The sequence below is a fragment of the Chamaea fasciata genome, unplaced genomic scaffold (genome assembly GCF_029207755.1).
Source record: "Chamaea fasciata isolate MVZ Bird 193981 ecotype frontalis unplaced genomic scaffold, bChaFas1.0.hap1 SCAF_11, whole genome shotgun sequence".
NCBI lineage: Eukaryota > Metazoa > Chordata > Aves > Passeriformes > Sylviidae > Chamaea > Chamaea fasciata.
In genome coordinates this window covers 11,432,525-11,449,754 of record NW_027094096.1, presented here as the reverse complement: position 1 = coordinate 11,449,754, position 17,230 = coordinate 11,432,525, and the positions used below count along the sequence as shown (strand labels likewise).

The window sequence follows — 17,230 nt, the reverse complement described above, 5'->3', positions numbered from 1 at the left end:
TTCTCTATGTGGAGGTCACCAGCTTGCACAGATGGGGCAAAAATATTTTAATTTGGGTGAATATATTTTTGAAAAATGGTAATCAGCAATTATGGATGTCAGCCATCCTCTAGAATAAAAGAAGAGAGAAAATGATGCTGTGAGAAAGAACTTGACATATATAGATGACTTCAAATTCACATTTTAGCATTGATTTTATTTTACTTTTTGACAGTTTGATTTGAGTAGTTTGAGGTAACTACTGCTGGCAACACTGCGCAAAAGTGTCCTGAAATATCTGCAGGTATTTCTGAAAATACTGGAAAGCAATAAACTTATGAATGCTCTTATTATGGTTTCTGTGGTTTAGAAAATAGAGTTTGACAGCTATAGAAGATGCTAAGTTGTGATTCATCTGTGTTGATTTGCAATAGCAGCTAGAAAATGCACATTGTCACCATGAATCTTAATTGACTGGGAGAACAGAAGTTATTTACTGAGACTTAGAATAGTTTAAGTTTCAAGGTTTTCATTATTTTCTCTCACTCATTGTTCATGTAAAAGCCTTTTTCTCTGGTACATCTTGCAGATGTCATTCTAACTTCTTTAGGTTTACATAGAATAAACGATCTTGATTGTAGGAAACTGGCTCCCACAGCTGTTGCATATGGAAGATTTCCCAAGGTTACTGGTGATCAGAATTCAGAATTCTTCGTATTCCCATAAGAGAGTTTAATTTACCTGAAGAACATTTTGTTGTTAATTAAAATTTTTTATGGCTGTTTAGTTTCTGGTACTTTCCACTAATCTAATGTCTTTACCTGGCACCTTCCCAAATTGCTCTTATTTTTAATAGACTTCTCCTTAATGCTTGAATGGGTTTAGCCTCTATTCATCTTTGTTCAGAAAGACTTAGCTGAAGTGAATTTCAATCAAAATCTTACAGCAGCTTAATGATTTCTTGATCCTTCTGATTAGTAACTTTTTTCTCTTTACAGAATTCTGATAAAATACCATTTATTTCTATTTCCTCACAAGACAAATTTCTATAGGGAAAATAATAAATAGCTTGTATTTCTTTTAGTGCTTATCCCTGCAGTTTAAATTGAAAGGTTTTGTAATCCTGAGCCCTAGCAATTCAAAGACTTAATTTTTCACATACTTGTAATGCTTGGAATTGGGTCTAATGTAACATTCAGACACGTTAGTTGTTCACAAGCTGTATAAAAGGCAGTTCTACGGTGTCTTCAGAAAATGTTTGACTTCCGTGACTTGCACATGGCTCTTTTGCTTTCAGTAGCCAAGTAATTAAAATCCCACTGTGATGAAAAATTTGGCTTTTATTTGGAGCTTTTCTGATATTTCTGATCTAGCTTCTATCATTGCCCTGGAGGTCTGCAGCAATTTATAAAGCATATCACCTAACTTAAGACTGTTATTCTTCTTGACAACTAGTCAAATGACCTGATCCATGCACACAGACATTGTACTGTGGGTTTTACCAGCATAAATATTTTCCATTATTGCCTTTCCCCTTTGCCTTCAGTGATATTCCTTTTGTTACTCCCTGAAATTTTGTATCCAGATCTTTCAAATTACCACTAGACTTTGCCTTTCAGTCATGTCCCTTTTATACCAGCAATAGCCTACATGCAGGGTTGGGTCCATACTAGCTGGTCGAAAAGCAGTTCAGGGGATATCTTCCTGCAGATAAACAATGATGATTTTTTTTTTTCATCTGGAATTTGATTCTGTTTTCAGTCAATACACGTCTGAAATTGATTTTTATAGTTATTCCTTGCATCATTTGTTTTCAACAACTGGACTGGTAGGGATTTAAATGTACATTCAGAAATGCCAGAATAATAGATTTCCATATTCTCTGCTTTGAGTATTCTCAGATATTTGACTCATGCTTGAGATTTGAACTTCCAGAATCACCTAAACGCATTTCACAGTGAAGTCAAAGATAGCACAAGGGCAACACGTTTTGGTGTATTTTAAACCTGAATATGTTCTTGAAGTACTTTGTCACTTGAAACATTAGCCATCTGCCAGAAACCTCCTCTTTGGAGGGAAGATTACTGCAAAGGTTGTAGTGAAGTGGCATTAGTGTCATTGTGTGACCTCAGATCTTCTTGATCCTTTTTAATCTGGTTTCAGAGTAACTTGAGAGATTTCACTGGACTCATTGGCTAATCTCCTCCTGGTAATAGTTAAAAGTCCTTGCAGATTCTTTTAAATCTTACCAATATTTTATTACACCAGTACAGACTTCATTTGTCAGTGAACCATTGCTGGAATAACATGCTTGCTCTTGGGGTTTCTGTTCTTTGGAGTTTCTGATGGTTAGTTATCATCTACAGGAGGGACCTCTAGTATTTGTTTTTAGGCTCTCTCTGTTTAGATTTGGTGAGCAGGTGGTCCTGACAAAGCCCATTAAGCAATTGGAGCCATAGGATAGCAAAATGGGGAGGACAGAAGGCTCTTGCCTGTTCTTCATCTGTGCCCTGCCAGACCTGATTTTCTCTTCTGGTCTGTTGCAGAGTTTGTATGACAAAATTAAGAAGTCCAATCTGTAGGTTATTTCTTTCCTTTCCATCTTTTCTAGTTTTTTTTTTTTCTTCTTTTTTGTAATTTACATTATTTTTTCCATGCTTTTCATTCCATAATTCTAATGTAAGATTTATGGACGTCTAAGGGAGATGTGGCATTGAAAGGGAGATGTGGCATTGAAAGTCCAGCACCTAATATTTTGAAGATGCCCCTAAAATCCTGCTACCAACTGTGACCAAAAAAATACTACTTTGTCTAGAACTCACAGAGCTGTGACTGAGTCTCCAGTTGTGGCCTCCCCATCTTTTCTTAGTTCCATTAATGTAAGTTTTGTTAATTCTTTGAGTAGATCTCTGTAGTATGTTCTTTGTGGGTTACTCACCTTTGTTTATTAATCTACTGTAATATTAAGAGCTTTTCTACAATGTGAGATATTCCAGAGAATTTTAAGCCTGAAAATTGATGGTCTGTACAAATAGACCAGATACTTATTAAAAAAAATATAATGGAGTGGAAAAAACAGTTGGCTTTTTTATTTGGAAGGGTTCTAGAATTTGAATATGGTTTTCTGACTTGCTTTAGGATGCAATAACCATGCATTGTGTTACTACATACACAGTGTATGTGTGTGTATAGATACAAGCTGTAGTTACTGCAATTCATTAAAACATTATCCTTCCCTACCTCTGATTAGATGTTCTCTTGCAAGAATATCCTTTTCCTTGTGTCTATTTTTGTCTTAGTGTTGCTTCAATAAATCATTGTCTCTCCTGCTAATGAGGAGTCTGTTCTTGTAAAAGATATTCTTTAAATTATTGAAACTCAATAAACCCATGTTCTGTTTAAGAGGTTGTTACGTTTAATATAGACATTAACAGTTAGGAAAAATAGGTCAGTTTGGGCTTTTTTTTTTTTTTTTTCCTAGGCTAGCCAGCTCCTGATCTTCAGAAAATCTCTTCTGCTTTTCAAGCCAGATTCACTCAGAAAGCAGATAAGCACTGTCATTTTCAGCAAATATTTTTGCAATTCATGCCTTAATCATTTATAGTATGATTTTAGCTGAAGCATCTCTTTTCATAGAATGTTAATGGGCAAAATTAGAGTTTATTACATAAGAAGTCTGTATTTTTATAATATTCCTAGAATTAAAAAAGAAAGGAATAGAGATCTCTCAATGGCTGACTTTTAACGTGTTTTAGTTATTAAAATTGTGTGCATATCAGGATGTTTACTTATCAAACCCATTTATTTCTTTTAGGGTTTTTAGGAACCACTTGCGAGGACAAAATAGACCCTTGTGCGTCATCTCCCTGCCAGAACAACGGGACCTGTTATGCAGACAGACTTGCCTTCTCCTGCAGCTGTAGTCCTGGATTTACAGGACCTACATGTGCTCAGCTGATTGACTTCTGTGCTCTGAACCCATGTGCACATGGCATTTGTCGCAGTGTTGGAACCAGCTACAGATGCCTCTGTATCCCTGGTTTGTACCAACAGTTACATGCTCTGTAAATCTTCTCATATTTTTATATGTAGGCTCCATATATAGCTTAAAAATTACTTCCTTTTCTTCTTTTCAGTCTATAAAACAGATTGAGCAGATGTTCTATCTGTTTAGAGTAATGATAGGCATCTACACATTGCACTTGGAAAACCAAAAATTGCAGAGTGAGCACTGAAATACCCGCTGAGATCCATATGGTTTGAGTGAGCTCTACAGCTGTATTACAAAACTGTAGTCTGCAGGATAAATCTTTTTAAGGCGAGGCATCAGCACTGTTGGAATTACGAAATTTGGTAGAGAGAATGGAAACTGTGGCACTGATCATTAGGGAAAGAGAAAAACAGACAAGGTGGCTGAACAAAGGTAGAGAAGGAAAACTATTGCTTACTCCAAAGGATTTAGTTCTGCCATCCATGTTTACACAAATTGTCTCTCTAGAGAAGATCCAGCAGGGCTGCTCAGGGGAGTCGAGTGAGGAGACTCAGCTGGGAACTGTTTGACAGCGCAGCCTGACAGTCATGGGGTCTGCAGAGCAACTGGTTTAGCTCCAGATGTTTTTCATCCTTGTACTAATATAATAGAATATTGGGGTGCCTATAGCTCCCTTTATCCATTTGAGCAATGATAATTAGTAGGTGAAGTAGCAGTTAAAATGTCTGATAACCAGTGCTACACATCCACCACTGCTTAAGCATTAACAGAGTGAGCACCAATCTTTGTTTTCACTTGAATGATTTTGGCACCTTTTTTTTTCAGTCTGTGCCTATAAAAGTATAAATCTGAAAACTGAAGAAATTAAGGATAAAACAAATTTCCAGTATACAAGGGATAAACTAATGAGTGATATTTGATAGTTAGTAGCTCGGCTGTGACATTCACATTGTTCTACATTCCTTTCAGAGGAATACCTTCTCTCTGTTGCTTTTCCTTCTTTTGTGAGAAACCAGTTACAATTCTTCATCTCCTCCATCTCAGTTTTCCAGGATGTGCATCTATCCTACCAATCTATTTGTGGATATCTGTGAATATGGGGATTTTGTAATAAAATCTACTAATTCAACATTTTTAGGTGGTGTCAGAATTTATCTGCTGTTTAGAGACGTGAAAGGGATCATCCCAAAATTTTTGGGAGGTACTCACAAATACCAGAAGCTATGGAAATTTGTTGTTGGAATTGACAGATTTATAGTTAAATTACATACACTTTTATAAAGGAGAAAAATATGAAAGTGAAATGCAGACAATACCATAGAAATGTTATTTATAATGCATTTGTTGACAGCACTTTTCATTAATAGTAGGAAAAATTAGACATTTCTCTTTCCAAGAAATCCAGGGAAGTTTTAATCTTCTTCAGCATGTTCTTTGCCTGTAGTTCAAACAAAGAAAAGCTAGTCAAATATTCTCGGTCAAGTAAAAGCTTTTTTTCAGGACTTTGTCACCTAAACCTGATTAGAATTCCACAGTTTGGTTTTTTCAAAATTATTCTGTCTCTCTCAGGACATAAAAATGGTCTTGGACCTCTTATGTTATGGAAACTTACTTTTATTTGACCAATATTTATGCTTTTAAAAGTTAGATATGAGAAGCCTTAGAGGTTGCATCCAGGACTATATGTGGCACTTATTTAGTTGAACTCTTTTATGTTCCTCCATGTAGGACATTAAAAAAACCCATTTATTTTTTCCAAACATTTTGTAGGCTTCTGTAAACTTCCCTTTAAAAAATAACAGTACTTGCTTCACACAGAGGTGGAGCTGGAGGCCAAATTAAGTGAGCTCATCTTTAATCTGTCAGTAGTTTAAAAACTTGGATAACTTATTTCAGAAGATCATTTCAGAACTGCACCTAAGTGGCAGCAAGACAGGGATAGACAGAATGTTTCCTTCTTTTATACCTTTTATGCCTTTTCATTTGTATGAATATACCATTATGGGCTTTTGTTAAGTCATATCAGCAGAATTTGAATCAATTATCTTCAGATATTTTCCCTGTGAGTTAAAAGGAAAATAGATAGATGGCAGTCAACTCCTGTGTGGATCAGCATGTAGGAGGCACCATGACATACACTTTGCCCTTGGTTTGGGTAGTTACTGAGTGTAAGGCAGATAAAAACAATTAAACTTGAGGATTCCTTTTTCAATTCCTACAAACCCCCAAACTAAAGCAGTGCCTACTAATCATAGCCTAATACATTTTTGGTATCACTATTAAAAAGCAGTTTGCTAGAGTGGGTGAGTTATGTAGTTATTTCTCTGGGGTACTAAGAAGCTGGATTGTATTTACAATTTTGCCTAAAGAGACCTCGACAGTATCTGTTACATTACTTGTAAAGCAAATGAATAAAATTTGTGTACAGTTTAGTAGCATTATCAAGGGTTAATAATAAAGATATTACCAGGAAAGAAATGGTCTCTGCCTTGTGACCTTGAGGCTTTCTGACCTGCAGGCTCTCAGCATCAGTGTGCCAGCTCCTAGACCACTGGCTTCTTTGTACAGGAGGCGTTCAGACATATCCCTGAATTCCTGCACTTTGTTTTTTTTACAGAGGATATAATTTTCTAATACAGAAACAAAGTGCCTAAGAGTTTTGCTTGTATGTGTGACCTGAATGCTGTCCTTCCTTTATGCACTGTTTTACAGTGTCAGTTGGATTTTGGATTTTCATCTGTGTTACTTCCACCTCAAAAATTAAACGAGAGAGGAATTTTAAATTGTTCTAATTAGTTCCAAGATTTGTGCAAATATCCTTGCTTGGTAGGCAGTTTGGCTTCCTTGTTTTTTTGGCCTGTGTACAGATTTGAAGAATGATAAATGATAGTGGTTATATTTGCATAGTTGCACAATTTGCAGAACATGAACAACCAGACATTTGCTACTAATTTTGTGTGTGTGTGTTGGCTTTCATTGTGGGCTTTCATCTAATAGCTTGTAGAGGAAAGCTAATTTATATAAGCTAACTTGGAAAGCAATCTAATTCTTTTGAATGTTTCTATTTCCAGAGAGGAAAGAAAAGTGTGTAAGTTATTTCCAAGTTGAACATAATTCAAATGTCTGCTGAGGCACTCTGTGGAATTCCCAAGTCTATGCAACCATACCTACTTTGTACTATGTGTGTGATTTTTCAATTGCACATGAAACCTTACCTTAAATCTTTATTTATATGCTTACACACCCTAATTAATACTTATATCACCTTGCCCTTTACACAAAGAAAGGTAAACAAAGAAATACTTAATGCTTGGACATTAGGTTCAGAGTTTGTGTCATGTTTTACTTCTTACCTCATATTAAAGAACTAATTCTAATAAAAGTTCTTGTGCTCATTTGTTGGATTTCTCATCTGGAGTCTGGTTGGTAAAACCAGTGGGACCCCTTTGTGTCTGTTTGTAGAATATTTATTTAGTCCCTGGATCCCAAAGCAGTTTCTTCCTCCTTATAAACATTTTTACTGTTTATACACAATTGTTTTAATACAGCTACCATTATAAATTTCAAATGCAAATATTTAATATAGTATTTTTAATTGTGTCTGGTCCAAAGTGTAGAAATGTAGCTAGAAATTGCATGGCTTAATATCGCAGCAGAGTTTTGGATTTGGGTTTTTTAAAGACATAGATTTTGAAACTGCAAAGCACATGTACAGACATTTACACCTGCCCTCTATATAAATATATATGATGGCATATATAGAACATTTGGGAAAAAAAAAAAAAGAAGAAAAAAAGAGGAGTTTCAGAAAAAGTGCCGCAGGGTATAAAAAGTGGCTGCAACTTTAGAAGTAGCACCATGGAGTATGTTCCCTTGATTTTACTGCTCATGCAGCTTAATAGATGGTTCTAGGAGCATAGGTTTATTTTAGTGTCTTAGCAGAGACCAGAGCAACATTTGTCTGCAGCAGCTGCAATTTTTCTTTTCTCTGTCTTTTCCCTTCCCACATTTCGTAACTGGGGCAGGATATGTGAGCTCTGGAAGAAGTGGCTTTAGGTTAATTCCAGTTCCTGACTGTCTCTAACTCCTGACTGAGCCCGTTCTTGCTTCTGTTTCCTCATCTTGTTTCCACTTGTACGTTAAGACAACCTTCCATGCAATCTGGCCGTGGCTGGTGAGCATGGCTTCCTACCTTCCTGCCATCTGGAGCATTCTTCTCTCCTTCTCTTATTTAATTGCTCTATAAGCTCAGACTTTATCTGAACACATTTATTTCCTGGCTATATAACATGCAACTCTGAGTGAACAGCCATATATATGAACTGATGCTGTTCCCTGCAAAATAGAGCTGTTTTGCATTGTATCCCATTAGGCCTTCCCATAAAGATGGGATTTATGTTCTGCTGCCTTGATTGGGTGAAATTTTAAGTATGGATAAGCCCAGGGAATCGCTATTGAGGAGTTAGGGTCTAAAAAGGATAAAAGATTTCAGCTTTGTTCTTTATTGATTTCTAAAGGGAGAGTAAGCTTTTCGCTCTTTCTTTTGTTAACCTGATAGTGCAGAGAGATTACTCTGCTGTATCTTTTGCTCTTGAAGGCTTTGACAAAGCCCATGTCTTCTCATCAGCCCATGTGACACAGATTGTGGGTTCCCTTTCCCATTTTCTCCTTCCGCAGTTCTTAACAGCCATGTGCAAAGACAGTGCAGTTCAGCATGTAACTGAAGGCCATGCCAGAAAGCATCAGGAAAATAACCTGCTCTCTTTGAGGCACCCTTTCTGTGGCTTAAGAAAGAGGAAGAAGAATTCGGGGATCAAGAGGAGAATGGCATCAGATATGGTTCTGCTTTTGTAAAGACCGGTAGCAGAGGGATGGTCACGTAGAAGGAAAAGGGGTTACATAAGGACATCTCTCTTTTAGGGTTTTTTTAGGTTCCCTGTCCATTCCTCAGCCTCTAAAGAGAGCACATCAGAACTGAACCTTTATTTTCAGGTTCTGCTTGAGTTCATGAAGATTCTATTACTGAAGGCTTTTCCAATTTTGTGTGACCTGGAAAAATTGCCCTTTTTTGAAGCTGCAAAGCCTCCTGTGGTTTTTTTATCCTGTTCAGGACACAGTAGCTGGAGAAGTGTTGTTAATGTAGGTATTTTTTTTTTCTTTCTGAATACGTCCACAGAAATGTTGCACACCACAAAAGATGCAAAGAGCTGCATTTGGCATTGTCTGTGAACCTAAAAGCAGCAGAATCATAACACTACTAGAAAGAGAGGAAGCAACTACACTAGAATCCATTACTCTTTAGTTATTTATGAAAAATGCTCCTGTTTCTTCAACAAAATTGTAGAAATTATTTATGTAGTCTTTTTGAAGATACATGTATGAATTCAGTGTACTACAGGGTTTATATATCAGTATATTTTAAAAGCAGTTATACAAGGAGAAATACTCATTAAGAATGACAAGGTGCCTCTTATCTCCCTGAGGAGAAACATGCCTTTCCCTCAGGTGGTCCCACAGCGGAACGTTCTCCATCCCAGCAATTCCAGCGGGAGGAAGCTGCTGGCCCCAGGGTGAGGACGGTGAGGGTGAAATTGTGTGTGGGTGAGACCTGCCCTCTCGTGGAGAGAGAAAACATCTTTCCCTAACTGTGTGCAGTGTCTGGCAGCGTGGGCTGGCTGCAGCCTGAGGAGGCGATACCGTAATTCATATTGATTTTGGAAACCAGACAACTCTTTAGTCACAAATTGCCCTCGTTCTCTTGGAAAGGTGAGAAGTGGAAAACATTTTTTCTGAGAATATCTGATTACATCGGTATTAAACACTGGGAATTCCCATCTGTTTTCCTTTCTGGTTCTCCCATCTGATTTTGGTGGTTTGCGTGTTGGCTACAGATCCCACTACATAAGGATATTTCATGTACTCATAAGGTAGATGAACTTCGTTGTAGGCTAGCAAGAAAACCCGTAACATTTAGCATAATTAATTCTCTATTGCCTGGCTGACAGCTTTGGGAGAAAGTGGTTCCAAACTGTTTCTTAATACTGTAGTAGTCCAACTATTTCCTATGAAAGGACAATTTTTTGAGAATCAAAATGAATGGTATTGTCTGTGTAGCTTGAGTAGTACTAACAGTTGCATCTTCATAAAATATTGTTTTGAATTATCCATAATAGGGAAGGAGAGGGTGAATGTGGATGGTGTCTGAAGGCAGCATTTGTCCTATTTTCTATGATTCTATGAGAATTTTGGGGAAAATTTAGACCAGGATACTGAATGTAGATTGATTGTCACTTACTAACATGAGAATATGCCCCTCTCTTTGGTTCTTTGTTCATGAAAGATACCCTCTTTTCATATCTATGAGTTTTGCTACTACCTAGAGATTAAGAAGTAAAATCACACTGCAGAATCTACACTTTGTATTTTAGGCCTTTTTCCTGGCATCTGTATTCATGCCCATTGCATATTTCTTCATTGTACGTTCCTTCATCTATTTTTTTTTTTAATGTAATGAGGAAATCAAGCTTTTATTGGCACATGGACACCGTTCCAGCACATGGTATTTAATCATAGACTACACTACGTCTGTAATTTCAACTACTGTTAAGACTAATGATTGTGTGGCACACTAAGCAATGAAAAAGATGCTGTTTTCAAGTGGATTAACTCCTCCTTTCTTATCTCATAACACAAGTGACTCAGTGGTTGTTAACAGGCCATGTAACTTTTCTCTGCTTCTGCTTTCTATATTTACCTAATCAGCCCATAATACCTGCCTATGACTTGGCAATACTGTAAAGATGGAAGTATCTTAATGCTTCTTTGTGGCTGTGCGAGTCTTCTCTTGCCCCGCCACACTTCTTCAGTGCTTTGACATTGTACAGCATTAATGCTAAAACATGTAATCATTCTAAGCACTTTTATACAATTATCACCCCTTTATGAACAGTGGCTTTGACGCAAGGATCCAAAGGAGCCGGGAGATAGTCAATATTCCTGTATTTCTTTTAACAATCGGAGTGTGGGTATTCACATCACTGCTTCTGGCCTCTGCCACCAGCCTCCACCCTTACATCTCATTGTGGTTTATCACAGGAGTTGGGAATTCTCTCAGAACACTGTGCTTCCAATATTTTCTTGGTAATTTTCACCTTGGAAACAGATGCCTTTAAAATCAGTGTCTTAACATCTATCAGTTTGCACAGTGTTTTTAAATTAGCAAGCATCTGCCCATGGTCTACAGTTACCTAATTGTTAATTTTTACTGCGAAGTGTTTCATAACTATTTTCATTTCCTCTTGATGTGATTTAGGTTACCATGGCCTTTACTGTGAGGAGGAATATAATGAATGCCTCTCTGCACCCTGCCAGAACGGAGCCACCTGCAGAGACCTCGTCAACAGCTACGACTGTGTGTGCCTTGCTGAATACGAAGGTAGGCTGGAGTTTGCAATTGTTCTCTGCATTTTTCATGGTAGGTTCTGTTACAAACAGAGAGATACCATATCCTGAGCAGAAATATATGCCTCGCGTAAAATTGACCAACTTCAGTATTGATTCTGATCCCTTAATCTTTATTGGAATTATTAGTTAAGATTTAGCTCCTGTGTGAGGAATGCATGTCCTGGTCTGGACACAAATGGGCTTTCTGTGTTCTTCTCAGGTGTAGTTTTTTCTGCTGTTTGTAAGATATATTAGAAAGTGATGAGATTTAAAGAACCCTGTAACTGTTAAATAGACTTTTTCCTTACTTGTTGTTGGAGCTTTTACACAGAGAGCTTTGAATTTTTTTTTTTTTATTTTCTCCAGTGAAGTGAGCTAAAACAACAACAATAAAAGATTAATATTTGAAATAGATTAGCACAAAGGAGTAGAAATAGAAATTTTATCTTGATTGTTCATTTAGAGGACTGTAAAGCCCAGAGAGAGAGTGTAGGTCTGTGACTGCTTTTCCATGTTAACTGCAGCTATTCTTTGATCTGTGTTCAAATGGAATCCATCTTTGGCATTTCTTAAGTAATTTATAAAATAGATGAGAAGAGTGTTTGTTTGGCTATACAAAATCTTTTCTCTCACAGTAGATTTCAGCTGTAAACAAATTAACACATGTCAGTGGTCTGTGACAAGTCCTTCTGGGGAAGGCTAAAGTGATACTTTTTTAGTGCATTCTGTGTTGGATCGTGCTGTGAGAATGTAATTTTATATGCTATTAGGTCTACAAATAAAAAAAATAAATATTCTACACAGAATGACTGTGTTTTAAGGAACATTACTCCAGCATTTTCTCATTAAGCATATCAATCCTTATCTGTGCTGATAAGTAACGCTCACTTAACAGCTGCTTGGGGCTAAGTATGTGTTTCATGCTGGTGATTGCACTGCTCTTTGACTATAGATATGGAATTCATAATTTTAGAGGCCTGGTGGGGAAATGACCCTCAGCTTTTTATGACAGTTTAAGCAGCACTTAACCATAATGTTCACCATAATGTTCATCTTCTCTTTTCACCCGACCTGTCACCTGGAAGCACTGTGTGCACAGCCCATTGTGCTGTAAATGAGAGCAAGGCACCTGGACCTGTGAGCAGCTTTTGCTGATCACTGAGCTCCCCTCATTCCAGTACTTGAGGTGTTCAGTGGCACCAAGAAATAAACCCGAGGTACCCAGGTATGATGGGGGCCATCAGAGGCCTCAGTCTTGGCACTACCGCCCCAGAGCTGCCCATCTGCAGTGCCCCTTCTGCCTCCACCGCACCCCCGGGCTGGCAGATGGACAAGAGCTCTCAGGGCTGGAGCCTGTGCCAGCAGGTACCCGTGGGCTGCTGCCTTTTCACCCACAGGATGCTCAACTAGAGTGCTCTGCCTTTTTGCTACTAACACTGCCAATGTCAACTAAATGATTTTGGCAGGTCTGTAGTGAGTATGTGTGTGTGTGTATACATATAGAAAAAAAAAATATATATATAAATAAGTTTTATCAGTAGACCCCAAGGAAATAATGCACGTAGCAGTGGCATTAGAGTCTCTCTCCCCATCCCTAGGTGGGAATATGCTGTGTTACATGTTTTGTATGCCAGATGCAGCTTGCACTGTCTTCTGCAAGGCAAACCTGCAGGATTCACACGGCCTACACTGGCATGAAAGAGTGAAGGTAGTGGCATGAAGTGAGCCATCCAGTTTTGTTTTTTTTTTTAACTATACATGTGAATAATTTTTTTTATTACCTTAGTGATATTCCTCATTTCCAGCAACAGGTAATGAGAGGCATCAGAATGTTTACGTATGTTATTATATAAGTTATTAAAGAAAATTCTGAGTCAAGACAATTATTGTTGACATGTTACTGAAGAATTTTAGATAACAGATATGTTTATGCTTCACTATATGGTTTCTTATAGACCGCCAATAGTTCTTCTAAGCAGAAATTGCCCTGCCTCTCCTAGCCCACAGCCTGTGGGAAGAACAGAGAGGAAGCACATGTGTAAAAAGTTTAGCCAGCATAAATCATGTGGCTTTAGTGTTATGATATCACTAGTCCAGAAGGACAGATTTGGAGTCTACACACTCATCCAGGTGAAGTCAAATTATCACATGAACTGATTCCATGCTGCCAGTACCAGTCATGTCAATGGCAATTACTGATTTTTCCTTTTCAGGAAGGCACTGTGAATTGTACAAAGATCCTTGTCTTAACATCAACTGCCAGAATGGTGGCACTTGTGACAGCGAAGGTCTAAATGCTACATGTATTTGTGCACCTGGATATGCAGGCAAGTGATTTGTGTGTTACACAAAACATCTTGTTGTCATTGTTCACCACATCTAGAGGAAGAGAAATACCAAGTAAGACTGTGTCTCTTCAAGAAAGGAATTAATTTGGGCTTTGCAGTATTGTGAGAAGTGAAAATGAAAAATTTTTGATATTACTTACATCTGCTTTGAACTTTGTAGCAAAAAAAGCCTGTTACTACAGCGACTTCACAAAGCTAACAGCTATTTAGCACGGCTTATGACCTTACTACTCGAGTCTAGATTGCATTTTAAAAATAGTATTTTGACGATTTCCAGGTAACCCAGTATACTAATTGGACACTGTTGAAACTGGGAAATGTTTTAACAGTAACCTTAGTTACTGTGTGCTCAAGAAACAGCTTATTCCATTATCTTTAATATGCAATTGCTAAAAGCCCTAAACTACTTGTTATGAATCAATTTACACTTTCAGAGTGCTGGTAAGAAACTCATTTAATCTTTTGGCCTTGTATTTAGACTGATGTGATTAGCATAATCCAAGTATCTGATGTCAAGATAATTTACAATCTGATGTTCTGTTAGTCATGAAAGGTAATATCCAATGTGAGAGTAATAGGTAAATGCATTCATAGCTGGTTTGTAGATCAAATTGTGCTTTTTGATCTGTTCTAATTAAAGGGCATTCTTTAGAAAAGAATTAGCTTTCCATTGTACAGTGTCAGTTTCTCAGGCACCAATTATCTACGTTATTGTATAGCATATCAGAATATCCATGATCATCAGATATACCACACATTCTTGGGATGGAAATTATATTTAGAGAAAGGAGAAAGAGTCTGTGTGAGGTTAGTCAAGTCCCTTAGTCCTCAGGCTTTATTTTCACTTGGTTAAATAAGGATAATACTTCCTTCTTGGAATCCTTTTGATGTTCTGAGAATAAAGATGTATTGCACTATAAGGTGTTTTGCAGCAAGAGGGAAGTTAAATGACTGAGGGTGTACTTGCTACATCAGGCACTTGCCATACGTAATTTTGCTTTTGGGTTTTTTTTCCCCTATGTAAGGTGAAGAATGTGAAATTGATGTAAATGACTGTGACAGCAACCCATGTCACCATGCTGGAACTTGCATAGATCAGCCTGGTGGTTACACCTGCCATTGCCCTCATGGATGGGTCGGTGCAAACTGTGAAATACGTAAGTTTTGTAGTTCTCTAAATATTTCTACAAATTGTAAGTTATATTAAAAAAATAATTAATCTCTAAATACCTATCTGCACAAATAGTCTGGATCATATGTAAATGAACAAAATCATGGTAGATTCATTTAATTTTTGGCCATAGCATTTCAAAAGTGGTCATGAAAGTTAAAAACTTCTGTTTCTGGGTACCCTACTTTGAGATGTGTTGGACTAGATTGTCAGGGATGCTGTCTCAGAGCTGGGCACTCAGTTTGCCTTTTAATTGTGCTCATGATTCATGGCCTCTCTGCACAGTTTGGGTCAAGTGTGTTCCATAGCCGCATGAACACGGTCCTAACAGGCTTGTATTGACTTGTGAGCACCTGCAGCTCTAGTGATGTTTCAGCAAAACAACTTGGAACTTGCTTACCTAAGTTCCAATTACACTGGTTCTGTGAAATTGTGCTGCAATTTGTGTGTGCAGGCATTTACCAACTTTTTCAGGAATAACTTTTCCAGCCATAGGCTAATTTCCACCTAATTTGTTAGAAAGAGGGGCTCCAAGACAAAATATTTCCAAAGCATTCAGTAAGACTTAAGAGAAGTTCTGCTGGAAGAAACAACTTCAGTGTGATCTTGTTACTCATTTTAGAGAGAAGCTTCACTTTAAGGGCATTCTTATGGCACAGTGGAGAGTCCAGGAGAGGCAGAAAGTATGAAGCCCGACTGTGGAAGAGTTAAAATGGAAATTAGGCTTCATTAGTTCTGCTGTTCACAGACCTGCTTTGTATTTCTTGATGTTTTGTTCTTGAGCTAGAGATGTTGTCTTTGCTGGAGAATTCAGCTGTGTATTTAATTGCTTGAATGCTCAGATACTGTGGTCATAGATCCTTCGAGTCATTATACAGATACACAGGTTCGTTAGCACAGTTCAGGTTGCAGGGGTAGGTGATAGATTAATAAAACAAAGGATGGATTAAAAATGTTTTCTATATCTCATTTACACAAGCAGCATGTGAACCTTCTATTTTTTACTCTCTTTTACTTAAACTTTACTTAAACATATCGACTGCTTTTTTCCAATTGATTCTACTCTTGATGTTCTTGATGTTAGTCCTTACTTTAGCCCAGTACATTCAGTTTCAGAGCTTTCTGGTATAAGCAAAGACTACAGAACATCACTGCCAGCTATCCCAGAGGCGGTGACAGCCCTGCCTTTTTTGTTGTCTCTGTAAATGACTCTCACACTTCCCTGGGTGGTGCAGAGCCAGCAGACAGTGGGAGCACAAGACTGTGTGCTGTGTGCCATATTGCTGATGCTAAAATATGTTCAGATGAGCTTTTCCTGACAAGGCTGATGTTGGTGACACCTGCAACATGCATGTCCAAGTTGATCAGCAAGGCAGTGTAATTCTGCCTGCCTTTGCTATTAAGTAGTTGGCTGATGGGTTTAGTTCTTGGAGAAAGCAACAATCATGAGTCCCTTGATGAAGTAACATTCACATTTCTGTTATGTTTTGGAATGCCAAAGGGTTACAAAGGCTTGCATACTTTCTGAGCTTGCAGACGTGCTGCAGGAATTCAGGGGTGTGTGTTCTGGAGTGCTCTGCCTGTCATGCTCTGGTCCCTCAGAGTTTGGCTGCTTGCACCACAGATACACAGTGAAGTGCATGTAAACATATGGGAAAAGAAGAGAGGCAGAAGAGAGGGTGGAAGGATCCTCTCCTACTGTCCAGCTGCTCAATTATTTCTTCTTTCCCCTGTTAGAGGGGATACAAGTTCTTTTATCTTGTGACTGCTATTGACAGAATGCAGGGAATTACCTGAATGTTAACTGGCATTACTAGCACTGCAAGGCTGATTCTCAACCAGAAATATTCAACCTTGCCTTGTTCATGGCAATTGATTTCAACTGAAGAGGTTGAAACTACTGAGTTTTTTATCCAACACGTGACAGTAGCTAATAGAGTGCATGTATAAAATAACAATGATAGAAGAGATATATAAATACAGTGTAAAAAATTCTGGTTTGGACTGGTCTTGAATGAAAACAGGAAAAAAACTCTGGTGTTCGGGTGTCATTTGACTAAATACATCACATTTTATCCTTTGTGATTTTCTGTTACTGGCCATGAAGGAGGCTATTGGTACTTAATCTTTTTTGTAGAACCACGCTATTTATAGTTCCCCGCTTTTCACCAGCTGGTTTAGCTGCTTGAAGTGACTACCTTAACAGGATTTCAGGGTTATCTTCTTGTCAGACTGTTCTTTTTAATTTCCAAGTGCTGTATATACAACAAATGAGTCAAGATGTACGTTGCCTGGATG

The 17,230-nt window shown here is 37.8% G+C and overlaps 1 protein-coding gene across 1 annotated transcript in view; it reads left to right on the top strand.

The window, feature by feature from the left end:
* The window catches only part of DNER (delta/notch like EGF repeat containing), a 116,177-nt gene that overhangs the window by 89,702 nt on the left and 9,245 nt on the right, over nucleotides 1-17,230 (top strand). Inside the window, exons 8-11 of the mRNA XM_066193226.1 lie at nucleotides 3,794-4,018; nucleotides 11,283-11,405; nucleotides 13,627-13,740; nucleotides 14,787-14,918. Coding sequence (XP_066049323.1) covers nucleotides 3,794-4,018; nucleotides 11,283-11,405; nucleotides 13,627-13,740; nucleotides 14,787-14,918 — 594 coding nt within the window. The remainder of the gene's footprint in view (nucleotides 1-3,793; nucleotides 4,019-11,282; nucleotides 11,406-13,626; nucleotides 13,741-14,786; nucleotides 14,919-17,230) is intronic.